The following is a 15,931-nucleotide window of genomic DNA, read 5'->3' as shown; positions in this document are numbered from 1 at the left end:
CGTTTATTTTCCTGACAATTAAAATAAATGTGATTTTTTAGTTCTCTGGTTTATACAGCATTAAATGATATTATTAGTATTTATCAGTTATTTATTGTTTAAAATATTTTTTGTCAAATATTTTTAGTTTTTAGTTGATTCAATTGTTAGGGTTAAATAAATGACACTCAGATATATGTTTGCGAATGATTTAAGTTAGTTGGTCTTAGAAGAGTAGGTGAGATTATTAATATTTTATATAATATAAACAATAATGTAGAAAACATAAACACTTTCATAAACATAAATACTATTTCAAGTTTGTTTCTTATTTAATACACTTACATAAGCGCTAAAGTTTTCCACACCACTGTTTATACTAAAACCTGTAAAGCAGGTGTATAGTTACATCGATTTGAAATGTTTACATTTTTTATGATACAAGTGCAAATTGATTTAATTTTCATCTCAGATTATAGTAAGTTATGCTAAGAACAGAAATTGTTTGTTTGTATAAAATATTTTTGTTTAAAGAGATCACATTTACTGATAGATTTAACAATAATAAAGACATTTACTAGTTAGTTTTTAGCAAAATATTTTACAGGTTTTATATTTATTTTTTTAAGGTTTTTATTTTCTTAAGAAAAATAAAAAAGGACAATAAGAAAACAATCTTTAGTTTTGCTTTTAGAAATATTAAATATTAAAGTATGATTTCTTTCTTTTAATTACAACACATTTTTCAAATGCAATTTCTTTCTATTAACTAATTTGCTTACATTAGAGATAACAATATAAAATTTCTATTATAAACTCAATATCCTTAAGTTTCTTTATGTACATGATGATGTGTGTAATTTTTACTTTGGAACTGTTATTTTAAGCCAAAGATTTTTTATTTTTCTAAATTAAATTATTTACATTTTCATACGAGTATAAATTACTTTTCTGTAAAGTATTCTATTAGGAAATTAAGTACTTATTGTTAAGCAACATTTTAAAAGTGGGTTTCTGTAGTTAAAAGTTTGAAACTTTTTTAAAATCAATACATATGTTTGCACATATACACCTTAATTAATAAGCCTGCAACGAAATTATATTTAAATATACTATATTAGTAAGGACTGCGTATGATGAATAACTCATAATACGATTGAATTACATATTACGTATACGCCATGAAAAAAATCATTTAGTAATGTATGTTATGTATTTCTAAAAATATGTATAAAAACAACATGGAATTTTCACAAATATGTTAAAACACAAATAAGGAAAAATTTCTAAATACTAATGATTTTTCCAATTATATTTTCGGTAATTTTTGAGAACTAGAACTGAACTAGAACTGAACTAGAACTGAACTAGAACTGAACTAGAACTGAACTAGAACTGAACTAGAACTGAACTAGAACTGAACTAGAACTGAACTAGAACTCAACTAGAACTGAACTAGAACTGAACTAGAACTGAACTAGAACTGAACTAGAACTGAACTAGAACTGAACTAGAACTGAACTAGAACTGAACTAGAACTGAACTAGAACTGAACTAGAACTGAACTAGAACTGAACTAGAACTGAACTAGAACTGAACTAGAACGAACTACTGAACTAGAACTGAACTAGAACTGAACTAGAACTGAACTAGAACTGAACTAGAACTGAACTAGAACTGAACTAGAACTGAACTAGAACTGAACTAGAACTGAACTAGAACTGAACTAGAACTGAACTAGGAACTGAACTAGAACTGAACTAGAACTGAACTAGAACTGAACTAGAACTGAACTAGAACTGAACTAGAACTGAACTAGACTGAACTAGAACTGAACTAGAACTGAACTAGACTGAACTAGAACTGAACTAGAACTGAACTAGAACTGAACTAGAACTGAACTAGAACTGAACTAGAACTGAACTAGAACTGAACTAGAACTGAACTAGAACTGAACTAGAACTGAACTAGAACTGAACTAGAACTGAACTAGAACTGAACTAGAAACTGAACTAGAACTGAACTAGAACTGAACTAGAACTGAACTAGAACTGAACTAGAACTGAACTAGAACTGAACTAGAACTGAACTAGAACTGAACTAGAACTGAACTAGAACTGAACTAGAACTGAACTAGAACTGAACTAGAACTACTAGAACTGACTAGAACTGAACTAGAACTGAACTAACTGAACTAGAATTGAACTAGAACTGAACTGGAACTGAATTAGAACTGAACTGAACATAAGCAGAAGGCTGCTCTAAAAGTTTTATGCATGAATTTTGTGGCTATTGCTATTGCTTATTAAAAGGTTGCTAAAACCAATTTATATAGAAATTTCCGTCAATTGGCAGTGATTGCGTAGTCTTCCAACTCTATTTAGTATTTTGTTAGTAAAACAAATTTATAGTAGAAAACCAGAAAATTTTTAAGCTGTAGCTGCTTAAATTTTGAACACATTAGTATAAAATTTTAAAGATTTAAACTAGAAAATTGTTTCTAAATCCCCTGATAAACACACTTTAACTATCAAATATTAAACAAATTACACTATATGCTCCTCAAGATATTTTCTTTAATTTTAAAATCTACCGCTCCTCCAAATTTCTTAATTCTTCTCACTTCCAATGTTACTTAACAAATGCTTATATAAATCTATTCCTATTAACTTTAATTTTTATATATACAATTTATTATTTACATTTCAATTTCATTATCATTTCTATTTTACAAATATAAAATATAATTTTCGTGTTAAGTCTTTTAAGACTCTTTGTCTATAATTAAGAGATACTTTTATTCATACATACATATGTATAAGAATTTACAAATTATAAATATAAAAGTACTTACAATAAATATTTTACAGTATAAACTGTCTATTTATATATATTTTTGAATGTATGTGTCAGTGTGTTTGTTTCTCAAGTAATTTAATATTTACTTAATGCAAATACTCATACTTAAAATGTAAGATTTTTATATTTCAATTTTTATTTATTTTTTTGGATTTTTTATTTCATTATAAATATTTACTTACACTTATCGAGTACTTAACAAAGAAAAAACATTTAAATATTAATAACATTTTGTTCTTCCTTTTTTTGTGGTTTTCATATCTTTCGTACTTATTTTAATCAATATGTATAGCTTGTGTGTGTGTTGTTTTAGTTTTGTTTTGGTAAGTGTAAGTATGTATATTAGGGTATATAAAATACTGATGTTCCCAACAAAAAATATTTAGTTTCTTTTAAAATACTATTTCCCAATTCAATATCGGGTGAGCTGGATTATGAATAAAAATTTAATTAAAAACAATTAAAATTTTGATGTAGATTGAATTTCGAATAATGAAAAATTAATAAGATTATGATGTATTCATTTCAATTAAAAACACAAAATAAATCTATTTATGTAAAAAATTAAAAAATTTTAATTTGAAATCATTTCATAATATCGTATAGAAATTTCATAAGATGCCTTTGCGATAACTGTAAAAAAAAATTAAAAAAAAACCTTAAAAAGAATATTTATACCCAAAACCATTTTAGTGGGCAGGGTATATTGGGTTTGTGCTGATGTTTGTAACGCACAATAATATTGGTCCCATACCCACCTTAAAGTATACCAATAGACTTAGAATCATTTTCTGAGTCGATTTAGCTATGTCCGTCCCTCTGTCCGTCCATGTAAACCTTGTAACCAAACTACAGCAATTTTGAAGATAATTCAATGAAATTTGGTACATGATCTTCTATTGTCTCAGGAACGAAGACCATTGAGAATGTTTAAAATTGGTCCATTATTTCACCTAGCCCCCATACATACTGAACCCCCGAATGGGGTTTGTAAACCTTGTAATCAAACTACAGGTTGCAATTTTGGAGATCATTTAATGAAATTTGGTACATGATTTTCTATGGTTAACAAAATGGTTAACATCGGTTCATTATTTCACCTAGCCCCCATACAACTGAACCCGCCGAATAGGACTTTTAAGTTCATAATTATGTTTAATATACTCCTATCTCGACAAAAAGCTGTAAAACCAAGTTCTATAATAGCCTTAATTACCCTCATGAATTTTAAAATTATAGGACCTCATTTGACCCTAGCCCCTATAAAAAGTCACCTTCAAAATTTGACTTAGTCCACATTTTATTCAACAATAAAAGGCTTAAGTATATTTGAGGCAAGGTACAATTCAGATTAAATGCTTTATTATGACAACTAAATCACATTTTATTTTTGTAACAGGTGTAGGGTATTATATGGTCGGCCTCGTCCGACTATATTTTCTTACTTGTTTTATCATTCAACTCGATTCTCTATAAACTAACCTCGAAAGAAGAAGAACTTCGTTTTCAGTGGGAACATCAGAACTACGTTTTTTCTCCGTACAAACGGAGCCACCCTAATGTACATATACTTATGTATGAATATTTGTTTAATGTATGTATGTGGTTCAAACGAGTGCAGTTAGAAAAGTTTTATAAAAGCGTTTATATGAACTACAAATTGACTAGAACTGAACTTCAACTGACCCAAAACTAAACTAGAACTGAACTAAAATTGAATTAGAATTAAACAAGAACTGAACTAGAACTGATCTAGAACTGAACTAGAACTGAACTAGAACTGAACTAGAACTGAACTAGAACTGAACTAGAACTGAACTAGAACTGAACTAGAACTGAACTAGAACTGAACTAGAACTGAACTAGAACTGAACTAGAACTGAACTAGAACTGAACTAGAACTGAACTGGAACTGAACTAGAACAGAACTAGAACTAAACTAGAATTGAACTAGAACTGAACCAGAACTGAACTGGAACTGAACTGGAACAGAACTAGAACTAAACTATAATTGAACTAGAACTGAACCAGAGCTGAACTAGAACTGAACTAGAACTGAACTAGAAATGATCTAGAACTGAACTAGAACTGAACTAGAACTGAACTACAACTGAACTAGAACTGAACTAGAACTGAACTAGAACTGAACTAGAACTGAAATAGAACTGAACTACAATTGAACTAAAACTGAACTAGAACTGAACTACAATTGAACTAGAACTGAACTAGAACTGAAGTAGAACTGAACTAGAACTGAACTACAATTGAACTAGAACTGAACTAGAACTGAACTAGAACTGAACTAGAACTGAACTAGAACTGAACTAGAACTGAACTAGAACTGAACTAGAACTGAACTAGAACTGAACTAGAACTGAACTAGAACTGAACTAGAACTGAACTAGAACTGAACTAGAACTGAACTAGAACTGAACTAGAACTGAACTAGAATTGAACTAGAACTGAATTAGAACTGAACTAGAACTGAACTAGAACTGAACTAGAACTGAACTAGAACTGAACTAGAACTGAACTAGAACTGAACTAGAACTGAACTAGAACTGAACTAGAACTGAACTAGAACTGATCTAGAACTGAACTAGAACTGAACTAGAACTGAACTAGAACTGAACTAGAACTGAACTAGAACTGAACTAGAACTGAACTAGAACTGAACTAGAACTGAACTAGAACTGAACTAGAACTGAACTAGAACTGAACTAGAACTGAACTAGAACTGAACTAGAACTGAACTAGAACTGAACTAGAACTGAACTAGAAATGAACTAGAACTGAACTAGAACTAAACAAGAACTGAACTAGAACATGATTGAATTTCATCTCAAATCTAAGTTTAAATCTCTAAAATACTTTTCATCCCTTCCTCGTCTGTTTGTGTACGCTTTGTTTTTTGCCTGTTATTAAAAAATACATTTAAAAACTTAATATTAATTTTATATACAAATTGGAATTTTATTTTGTTTTTTATTTACTTGTTAATTCTGTCTTATCTGTTTTACGGTTGTGGTATTGGAAGGTAGGGGGACTTTTTGTTTCCTCTCCGCCATTTTCTTATTTACTTATTTAAATTTTTGTGGTTGTAGGTGTGTTGGTTTTAGGTTGTTTTTTTTCATCATATTAAATATTTTTGTTTTTCTGTTTAAATTGTTAATAATTTATTTGTTTTTGTTGTTTTATTTAAAATGTGTTAGTATATCTTTTAATGGTTATGTATTTGGCAATTGTAGATTTGTTGGAGATCTATGTTGCCACCACAATAACAAACAACTATGTTGGGATTTAATATCAAAGTAATAATGTCGTTGTTGTTGCTGCCGATAATGCTGATGATGATGTGACAGTAACCGTGTTAGATGTCCCTGTTGCTGCAGCTGGTGTTGTTGTCTATGCTTTAGTGTTGGCCCTGACTGTTGTTGCTGTTTATTTCGCAATTTAATGGTCCCCTTGCGCCAACGTATACATTGACGTAGATTACTTTGTAGCTGTTGTTTTTGTAGCCATAATAATACGAAGGCCCAAAGTATTATTACAGTATATGGTGAGGCATGCAGATGTGTGGTGCCACCATGATGCATAGCCGCAGGATGTTCACCTTAAATGAAAATGTTTTTGTACGATATAAATAAATGTTTATCTGTTGTAAATTATGTTTAAATATTATATAATTTATGTATTTGAGGGGAACTTTAATTGTAAATAATTTAAAATATAGATGAATAGAAAGGCAACTGCTTTTGCTGGATTATTTATCCGGTTAGGCTTGAAACACTCTATTAAAATACATTAGACGAGCAAATAAAAAAAAAAATCTTTAAATATTAGAGGATTTAGCAGAACTAGAAAAGAACTATACAGAACTTGAAAATAACTAGAACAGAGATAGAACAGAACTAGAACTAGAACAGAACTAGAACAGAACTAGAACAGAACTAGAACAGAACTAGAACAGTACTAGTACAGAACTAGAACAGAACTAGAACAGAACTAGAACAGAACTAGAACAGAACTAGAACAGAACTAGAACAGAACTAGAACAGAACTAGAACAGAACTAGAACAGAACTAGAACAGAACTAGAACAGAACTAGAACAGAACTAGAACAGAACAGAACTAGAACAGAACTAGAACAGCACTAGAACAGAACTAGAACAGAACTAGAACAGAACAAGAACAGAACTAGAACAGAACTAGAACAGAACTAGAACAGAACAAGAACAGAACTAGAACAGAACTAGAACAGAACTAGAACAGAACTAGAACAGAACTAGACAGAACTAGAACAGAACTAGAACAGAACTAGAACAGAACTAGAACAGAACTGGAACAGAACTGAACAGAACTAGAACAGAACTAGAACAGAACTAGAACAGAACTAGAACAGAACTAGAACAGAACTAGAACAGAACTAGAACAGAACTAGAACAGAACTAGAACGAACTAGAACAGAACTAGAACAGAACTAGAACAGAACTAGAACAGAACTAGAACAGAACTAGAACAGAACTAGAACAGAACTAGAACAGAACTAGAACAGAACTAGAACAGAACTAGAACAGAACTAGAACAGAACTAGAACAGAACTAGAACAGAACTAGAACAGAACTAGAACAGAACTAGAACAGAACTAGAACAGAACTAGAACAGAACTAGAACAGAACTAGAACAGAACTAGAACAGAACTAGAACAGAACTAGAACAGAACTAGAACAGAACTAGAACAGAACTAGAACAGAACTAGAACAGAACTAGAACAGAACTAGAACAGAACTAGAACAACTAGAACAGAACTAGAACAGAACTAGAACAGAACTAGAACAGAACTAGAACAGAACTAGAACAGAACTAGAACAGAACTAGAACAGAACTAGAACAGAACTAGAACAGAACTAGAACAGAACTAGAACAGAACTAGAACAGAACTAGAACAGACTAGAACAGAACTAGAACAGAACTAGAACAGAACAGAACTAGAACAGAACTAGAACAGAACTAGAACAGAACTAGAACAGAACTAGAACAGAACTAGAACAGAACTAGAACAGAACTAGAACAGAACTAGAACAGAACTATAGAAGAACGAAAACAGAACAGAACAGAACAGAACAGAACGACAGAACTAGAACTAGAACTAGAACAGAACTAGAACAGAACTAGAATAGAACTAGAACAGAACGAACAGAACTAGAACAGAACTAGAACAGAACTAGAACAGAACTAGAACAGAACTAGAACAGAACTAGAACAGAACTAGAACAGAACTAGAACAGAACTAGAACAGAACTAGAACAGAACTAGAACAGAACTAGAACAGAACTCGAACAGAACTCGAACAGAACTAGAACAGAACTAGAAAAGAACTAGAACAGAACTAGAACAGAACTAGAACAGAACTCGAACAGAACTAGAACAGAACTAGAACAGAACTAGAAAAGAACTAGAACAGAACTAGAACAGAACTAGAACAGAACTAGAACAGAACTAGTTAATATTTAGTTAATTATTTTGTGCAATCGTATATTATTCATATTTTTATACCCTACACCACTTTAGTGGGGAGGGTATATTGGATTTGTGCTGATGTTTGTAACATACAAAAATATTCGTCCTAGACCCACCTTAAAGTATACCAATCGGCTTAGAATCGTTTTCTGATTCGATTAAGCTATGTCCGTCCGTCCGTCTGGCTGGCTGGCTGGCTGTCCATGTAAACCTTGTGCGCAAGGTACAGGTCGCAATTTTCAAGGATGAAGCCTATTGAAAATGGTTAAAATCGGTCCATTATTTCACCTAGCCCCCATAGAACAGAACCCCCCGAAAAGGGCTTCTGAGCTCATAATTATGTTAAATATACAGATATATCGATAAAATACGGCACAACTAAGTTTTATAGAAGTCTTGATGACCCTGCAAAATTTCATAAAGATCGAGCCCCATTTGACCCTAGATCCCATACAAAGTCCCCTTCAGAAAATTACTTGAATGTCCCAAATTAACTTATAAACACAAATATCGCGATGAAATTCAGCACAATAAAATATTATGTAAATATAAATATATTCACAAAATGTTATCAGGCTTGGTCCATATTTGCCCCTAGCCCCCATATAAAGCCTCTTTCAGAAAATTAGTTTTTCATCCATATATTGCTTAAATGTATCGGAACAAGGGAATATTGAAGATAAATGCTTTATTATGAAAAATAAATCACATTTAATATTCATAATTGGTGTAGGGTATCATATGGTCGGCCACGCCCGACTATACTTCCTTACTTGTTTATTAATGAAATTCAACCCGTTTTCTTTATTGTGTACTAACATTATCTGCTAAAATCAATAAAAACTTTAATTATAATCTTTGCCTTCCAACAAATTGCGAAATAACTTTTTCCTTAAGCCATCTCGCGTATCTATCGAATTGTTATATGTATTTTCTACGCAAACAAAAAACAATAGCATATAGAGAAAAAAGCAAATTAAATACAACAAAATGTTAGAGGCTAAGCCGAATCTTATATACCCACCCTCAAAGCATATCCTGCAAATTTCAAATAAATTTAAAGTCAATTAGAGATCATTACAGAGCCTATTCCAATATTGTTAATATGGACATGGATTAATTATGGACCTGGTTTTTCAGAATTTTAAAGGGGTATTCATTTTTAAAAACAATTAATTTTTTTCCACTTTCAACATAATAGCTAGCGTTTGCAACAACTTATTAGTAATAAATAGTTTTTTATAGGAGAGTTTATAAGTTGATTGGTTCAGTTATGGATCGATCATATGTTAGAGATATTAGTCTTAGAATCTAATAAGGATAAATATTTTTACATATGTATGTATATTCATGCCTCTAGATGAGTTCGATGAGTTACAAACGGAACGAAAAAATCAATATATCTACTATGTTTTTTTATGGTAAGTAAAGAAGCACACACTAGTACAAGTAGCGAGTGAGAAGAATACGTAAAAGCCAAACAAAAAACTGAGAAAAAAAAACAAGTAACTTGTCTTAATTACGAAAGTTTAAGTGATTTTCTTTCGTATTTTGTTCATGTTCTTTAGTACTTTGAGCGAAAACTTATTAAGTTGTTTGTTATTTTTACGTTGAAAATAGTTGTTATAATTGCTTTGTAAGCTTAAGGTATGTATGTATATTTCTATAAGACTCTTTTATTTGTGAGTGTTTGTATGTAACTATAGCTGTAAAAAGTATTTAACTGTCTGCATGTAGTTTGCTGATGTTATGCGTGTCTTATATTAGTTTCATCATGGATGTTCTAATTTCCTTCTTTTTTATAATTGTTGTTTGGAATCCTTGTACAGATATTGCGTTAATTTCAATATACAAGTTTGTAGGTTATAAAAAGATTTTTTTTATTTTTGCTGTTTAAGTCAAAAAAGTTATTCAATTTAGTTTTTTTGTTCTTTAAGTTTATAGGTTTTTTTATAGCATTTATTGATTGACAGTATAATTTTAAAGATGAGAGAACAAATAATTATTAAAGTTTCTTGTAGGCTTTTTGTTATTCTGCATTGATTATGCTAAAGACAATATAAAAGTTAATGGATTTTTTTCGGTATACATAACATTAGGGCATTTAATTAGTTTTGGAGGCATGCAAGCAAAAAATAATAATTACTTAAATACTGTAAGTAAAAAACACTATTGTCATTACAATATGATGTGCTTAACTTAAAGTTTAATCAAGAAAACTTTAACTTATTATCTAATATTAATAGAACTAGAACTGAACTAGAACTGAACTAGAACTGAACTAGAACTGAACTAGAACTGAACTAGAACTGAACTAGAACTGAACTAGAACTGAACTAGAACTGAACTAGATCTGAACTAGAACTGAACTAGAACTGAACTAGAACTGAACTAGAACTGAACTAGAACTGAACTAGAACTGAACTAGAACTGAACTAGAACTGAACTAGAACTGAACTAGAACTGAACTAGAACAGAACTAGAACAGAACTAGAACTGAACTAGAACTGAACTAGAACTGAACTAGAACTGAACTAGAACTGAACTAGAACTGAACTAGAACTGAACTAGAACTGAACTAGAACTGAATTAGAACTGAACTAGAACTGAACTAGAACTGAACTAGAACTGAACTAGAACTGAACTAGAACTGAACTAGAACTGAACTAGAACTGAACTAGAACTGAACTAGAACTGAACTGAACTAGAACTGAACTAGAACTGAACTAGAACTGAACTAGAACTGAACTAGAACTGAACTAGAACTGAACTAGAACTGAACTAGAACTGAACTAGAACTGAACTAGAACTGAACTAGAACTGAACTAGAACTGAACTAAAACTGAACTAGAACTGAACTAGAACTGAACTAGAACTGAACTAGAACTGAACTAGAGCTGAACTAGAGCTGAACTAGAGCTGAACTTGAGCTGAACTAGAACTGAACTAGAACTGAACTAGAACTGAACTAGAACTGAACTAGAACTGAACTAGAACTGAACTAGAACTGAACTAGAACTGAACTAGAACTGAACTAGAACTGAACTAGAACTGAACTAGAACTGAACTAGAACTGAACTAGAACTGAACTAGAACTGAACTAGAACTGAACTAGAACTGAACTAGAACTGAACTAGAACTGAACTAGAACTGAACTAGAACTGAACTAGAACTGAACTAGAACTGAACTAGAACTGAACTAGAACTGAACTAGAACTGAACTAGAACTGAACTAGAACTGAACTAGAACTGAACTTAGAACATGAACTAGAACTGAACTAGAACTGAACTAGAACTGAACTAGAACTGAACTAGAACTGAACTAGAACTGAACTAGAACTGAACTAGAACTGAACTAGAACTGAACTAGAACTGAACTAGAACTGAACTAGACTGAACTAGAACTGAACTAGAACTTGAACTAGAACTGAACTAGAACTGAACTAGAACTGAACTAGAACTGACTAGAACTGAACTAGAACTGAACTAGAACTGAACTAGAACTGAACTAGAACTGAACTAGAACTGACTAGAACTGAACTAGAACTGAACTAGAACTGAACTAGAACTGAACTAGAACTGAACTAGAACTGAACTAGAACTGAACTAGAACTGAACTAGAACTGAACTAGAACTGAACTAGAACTGAACTAGAACTGAACTAGAACTGAACTAGAACTGACTAGAACTGAACTAGAACTGAACTAGAACTGAACTAGAACTGACTAGAAATGAACTAGAACTGAAACTAGAACTGAACTAGAACTGAACTAGAACTGAACTAGAACTGAACTAGAACTGAACTAGAAACTGAACTAGAACTGAACTAGAACTGAACTAGAACTGAACTAGAACTGAACTAGAACTGAACTAGAACTGAACTAGAACTGAACTAGAACTGAACTAGAACTGAACTAGAACTGAACTAGAACTGAACTAGAACTGAACTAGAACTGAACTAGAACTGAACTAGAACTGAACTAGAACTGAACTAGAACTGAACTAGAACTGAACTAGAACTGAACTAGACTGAACTAGAATGAACTAGAACTGAACTAGAACTGAACTAGAACTGAACTAGAAATGAACTAGAAATGAACTAGAAATGAACTAGAAATGAACTAGAAATGAACTAGAACTGAACTAGAACTGAACTAGACTGAACTAGAACTGAACTGGAACTGAACTAGAACTGGAACTGTAAATTTATTTACATTCATGTATGTATATGTAGTGCAGACACCAATATTACTATTAAATAATAACCACTTAAGGATTTAAGAATTTTAAATTCTCTTTTTAATCTAATTTTCCAAAGCTTCTACTTCAGTAAATAACATTCCTAACAAATACAGCTTTTATCAAAAGGGAAAGAAAATAATAAATTCAGCAGTTGTTATAAATAAATGCAAGAATATAACAAGTAAGAAAGTATAGTCGGGCGTGGCCGACCATATGATACCCTACACCAATTATGAATATTAAATGTGATTTATTTTTCATAATAAAGCATTTATCTTCAATATTCCCTTGTTCCGATACATTTAAGCAATTTATGGATGAAAAACTAATTTTCTGAAAGAGGCTTTATATGGGGGCTAGGGGCAAATATGGACCAAGCCCGATAACATTTTGTGAATATATTTATATTTACATAATATTTTATTGTGCTGAATTTCATCGCGATATTTGTGTTTATAAGTTAATTTGGGACATTCAAGTAATTTTCTGAAGGGGACTTTGTATGGGAGCTAGGGTCAAATGGGGCCCGATCTTTATGAAATTTGGCAGGGTCATCAAGACTTCTATAAAACTTAGTTGTGCCGTATTTTATCGATATATCTGTATATTTAACATAATTATGAGCTCAGAAGCCCTTTTCGGGGGGTTCTGTTCTATGGGGGCTAGGTGAAATAATGGACCGATTTTAACCATTTTCAATAGGCTTCGTCCTTAGGTCAAATAAAACGTGTGTGCCAAATTTCATCCAATTATCTTGAAAATTGCGACCTATACCTTGCGCACAAGGTTTACATGGACAGCCAGCCAGCCAGCCAGACGGACGGACGGACATAGCTTAATCGACTCAGAAAACGATTCTAAGCCGATTGGTATACTTTAAGGTGAGTCTAGGACGAATATTTTTGTATGTTACAAACATCAGCACAAATCCAATATACCCTCCCCACTAAAGTGGTGTAGGGTATAAAAAAAATCTGAAAATATTTACACATCTTCAGTATTATTATATTGTTAAACAATAAATTCGAATAAATACATTAAAGACAGATTTAATCTTTTTTAAAGATTTTATGCTTCCAGCACAAATATAAACACAACCAACAACAAAATAAGACACAAATTTTTTTATGTTGTTTATATATTTTTTAAGAAGAAAAACAAAACATTAAATGAAAATATGCCAACACAGCATATTAAAATGGTCACTTATCTAATTAAGTTAAGTGGCTACTCCTTAATCTCTAGAGTATTTTATTTTTATGTAATGTCCTTTTCGAATGAATTTATACTTTAACGAATGGATATTTTCATGATTTTCATTTATTTGTTGTTTGCAGTATATTTATATAAAAGGATATTTTTTATATATATTTATTAAGGTTATTTCTACTCTCATACCCTTAGGTAAGGGCGTATATGGTGAATTTGTTAGATGATTTGTAATTTTGTATGTTTGTTTACTGTTTAAGACCAATGAGTACATTAACAATAACTTTACATTGAGTAGATTGTCTAACCATGAATCTTATTAATATTATTACTGGGTCATTGGTAAAGATTATTAAAGTGATAATTGTATTGAAGAATAAATATCGAGTTAAAAGTTATTTTTAATTCTAAGAAAATGTAATAATTCTTATTGATTAGTAGAATATTTAATTTGCAGGTTTCCTAAACTGTTAGCACTCTATTTTTTTCCACCAATATTGCTTTTGTTTCTCCACTTCCCATTATAATAATGTACAAATTACCCTATAGAATTTACGAGAATTATTAATTTTTGTGCTATAATAGAGTTCATTTTTGCTTTTGTATAAAGATTATGGAATGAACGATTAAATCTTTATCCTCTTGTGCTCACATGACTTTAGATTATTATGGCATTATGTAGCATATAACAAATAAGAACATTCATTTTAGTCTTTTTCATCTACGTCATGTTCATCATCAGAATAATCAACTCTTAATAATCATCTTAATCTGTATGTATATGAGTTCAACTTATTTAGATTACGACGCTAAATGAACAAGTGAAACGAAAAGTGAATTGAATATATAGACAAATTTCCGAGAAAATTCTCTTTTTATAGACAAATTTCCGAGAAAATTCACTTTTTATAGAAAATTTTCCGAGAAAATTCAGTTTTTATAGAAAATTTTCCGAGAAAATTCACTTTTCATAAAAAATTTCGGAGAAAATTCACTTTTTATAGAAAATTTTCGAGAAAATTCACTTTTTGTAGAAAATTTTCTTTTTGTGGAAACTTTTTAAAGTAAATCTTCCTTTTATAGCAAATTTTCGAGAAAATTCTTCTTTTTTGAACGTTTTCCAGGAAAATTCTCTTTTTAAAGAAAATTTTCCGAGAAAATTTTCCTCTTATAGAAAATTTTTTATAGAAAATTTTCGGAGAAAATTCACTTTTTGTAGAAAATTTTCTTTTTGTGGAAACTTTTTAAAGTAAATCTTCCTTTTATAGCAAATTTTCGAGAAAATTCTTCTTTTTTGAACGTTTTCCAGGAAAATTCTCTTTTTAAAGAAAATTTTCCGAGATAATTTTACTCTTATAGAAAATTTTCCTAGAAAATTTACCTTTTATAGAAAAATTTCCGAGGAAATTTTCCTTTTATAGAAAATTTTCCGAAGAAATTTTCCTTTTATAGAAAATTTTCCGAGGAAATTCTCCTTTTATAGAAAATTTTCCGAGGAAATTCTCCTTTTATAGAAAATTTTCCGAGAAAATTATCTTTTCATAGAAAATTTTCCGAGAAAATTATCTATTCATAGAAAATTTTCCGAGAAAATTATCTTTTCATAGAAAATTTTCCGAGAAAATTATCTTTTCATAGAAAATTTTCCGAGAAAATTATCTTTTCATAGAAAATTTTCCGAGAAAATTATCTTTTCATAGAAAATTTTCCGAGAAAATTATCTTTTCACAGAAAATTTTCCGAGAAAATTATCTTTTCATAGAAAATTTTCCGAGAAAATTATCTTTTATAGAAAATTTTCCGAGAAAATTCTCTTTTATAGAAATTTTCCGAGAAATTCTCTTTTTATAGAAAATTTCCGAGAAAATTCACTTTTTATAGAAAATTTTCCGAGAAAATTCACTTTTTATAGAAAATTTTCCGAGAAAATTCACTTCCTATAGAAAATTTTCGAGAAAATTCACTTTTTGTAGAAAATTTTCTTTTTGTGGAAACTTTTTAAAGTAAATTTTCCTTTTATAGCAAATTTTTGAAAAAATTCTTCTTTTTTGAAAGTTTTCCGGGAAAATTCTCTTTTTAAGAAAATTTTCCGAGAAAATTTTCCTCTTATAGAAAATTTTTC

At 30.5% G+C, this 15,931-nt stretch overlaps 1 protein-coding gene across 1 annotated transcript in view; it reads right to left on the bottom strand.

The window, feature by feature from the left end:
- Positions 1-5,665: 5,665 nt before the first annotated feature.
- LOC119610502 (zwei Ig domain protein zig-8-like) overlaps positions 5,666-15,931 on the bottom strand; it is a 57,296-nt gene continuing 47,030 nt past the window's right edge. Inside the window, exon 4 of the mRNA XM_037965749.1 lies at positions 5,666-6,451. Coding sequence (XP_037821677.1) covers positions 6,066-6,451 — 386 coding nt within the window. The 3' untranslated portion in view covers positions 5,666-6,065. The remainder of the gene's footprint in view (positions 6,452-15,931) is intronic.

This window comes from Lucilia sericata, unplaced genomic scaffold (assembly GCF_015586225.1).
Source record: "Lucilia sericata isolate MDLA Ls3-8-SP2 unplaced genomic scaffold, ASM1558622v1 Contig001215F_arrow, whole genome shotgun sequence".
Taxonomy (NCBI): Eukaryota; Metazoa; Arthropoda; class Insecta; order Diptera; family Calliphoridae; genus Lucilia; species Lucilia sericata.
Note: the sequence above shows the minus strand (reverse complement) of the source record. Positions and strands in the feature narration are given on the sequence as shown.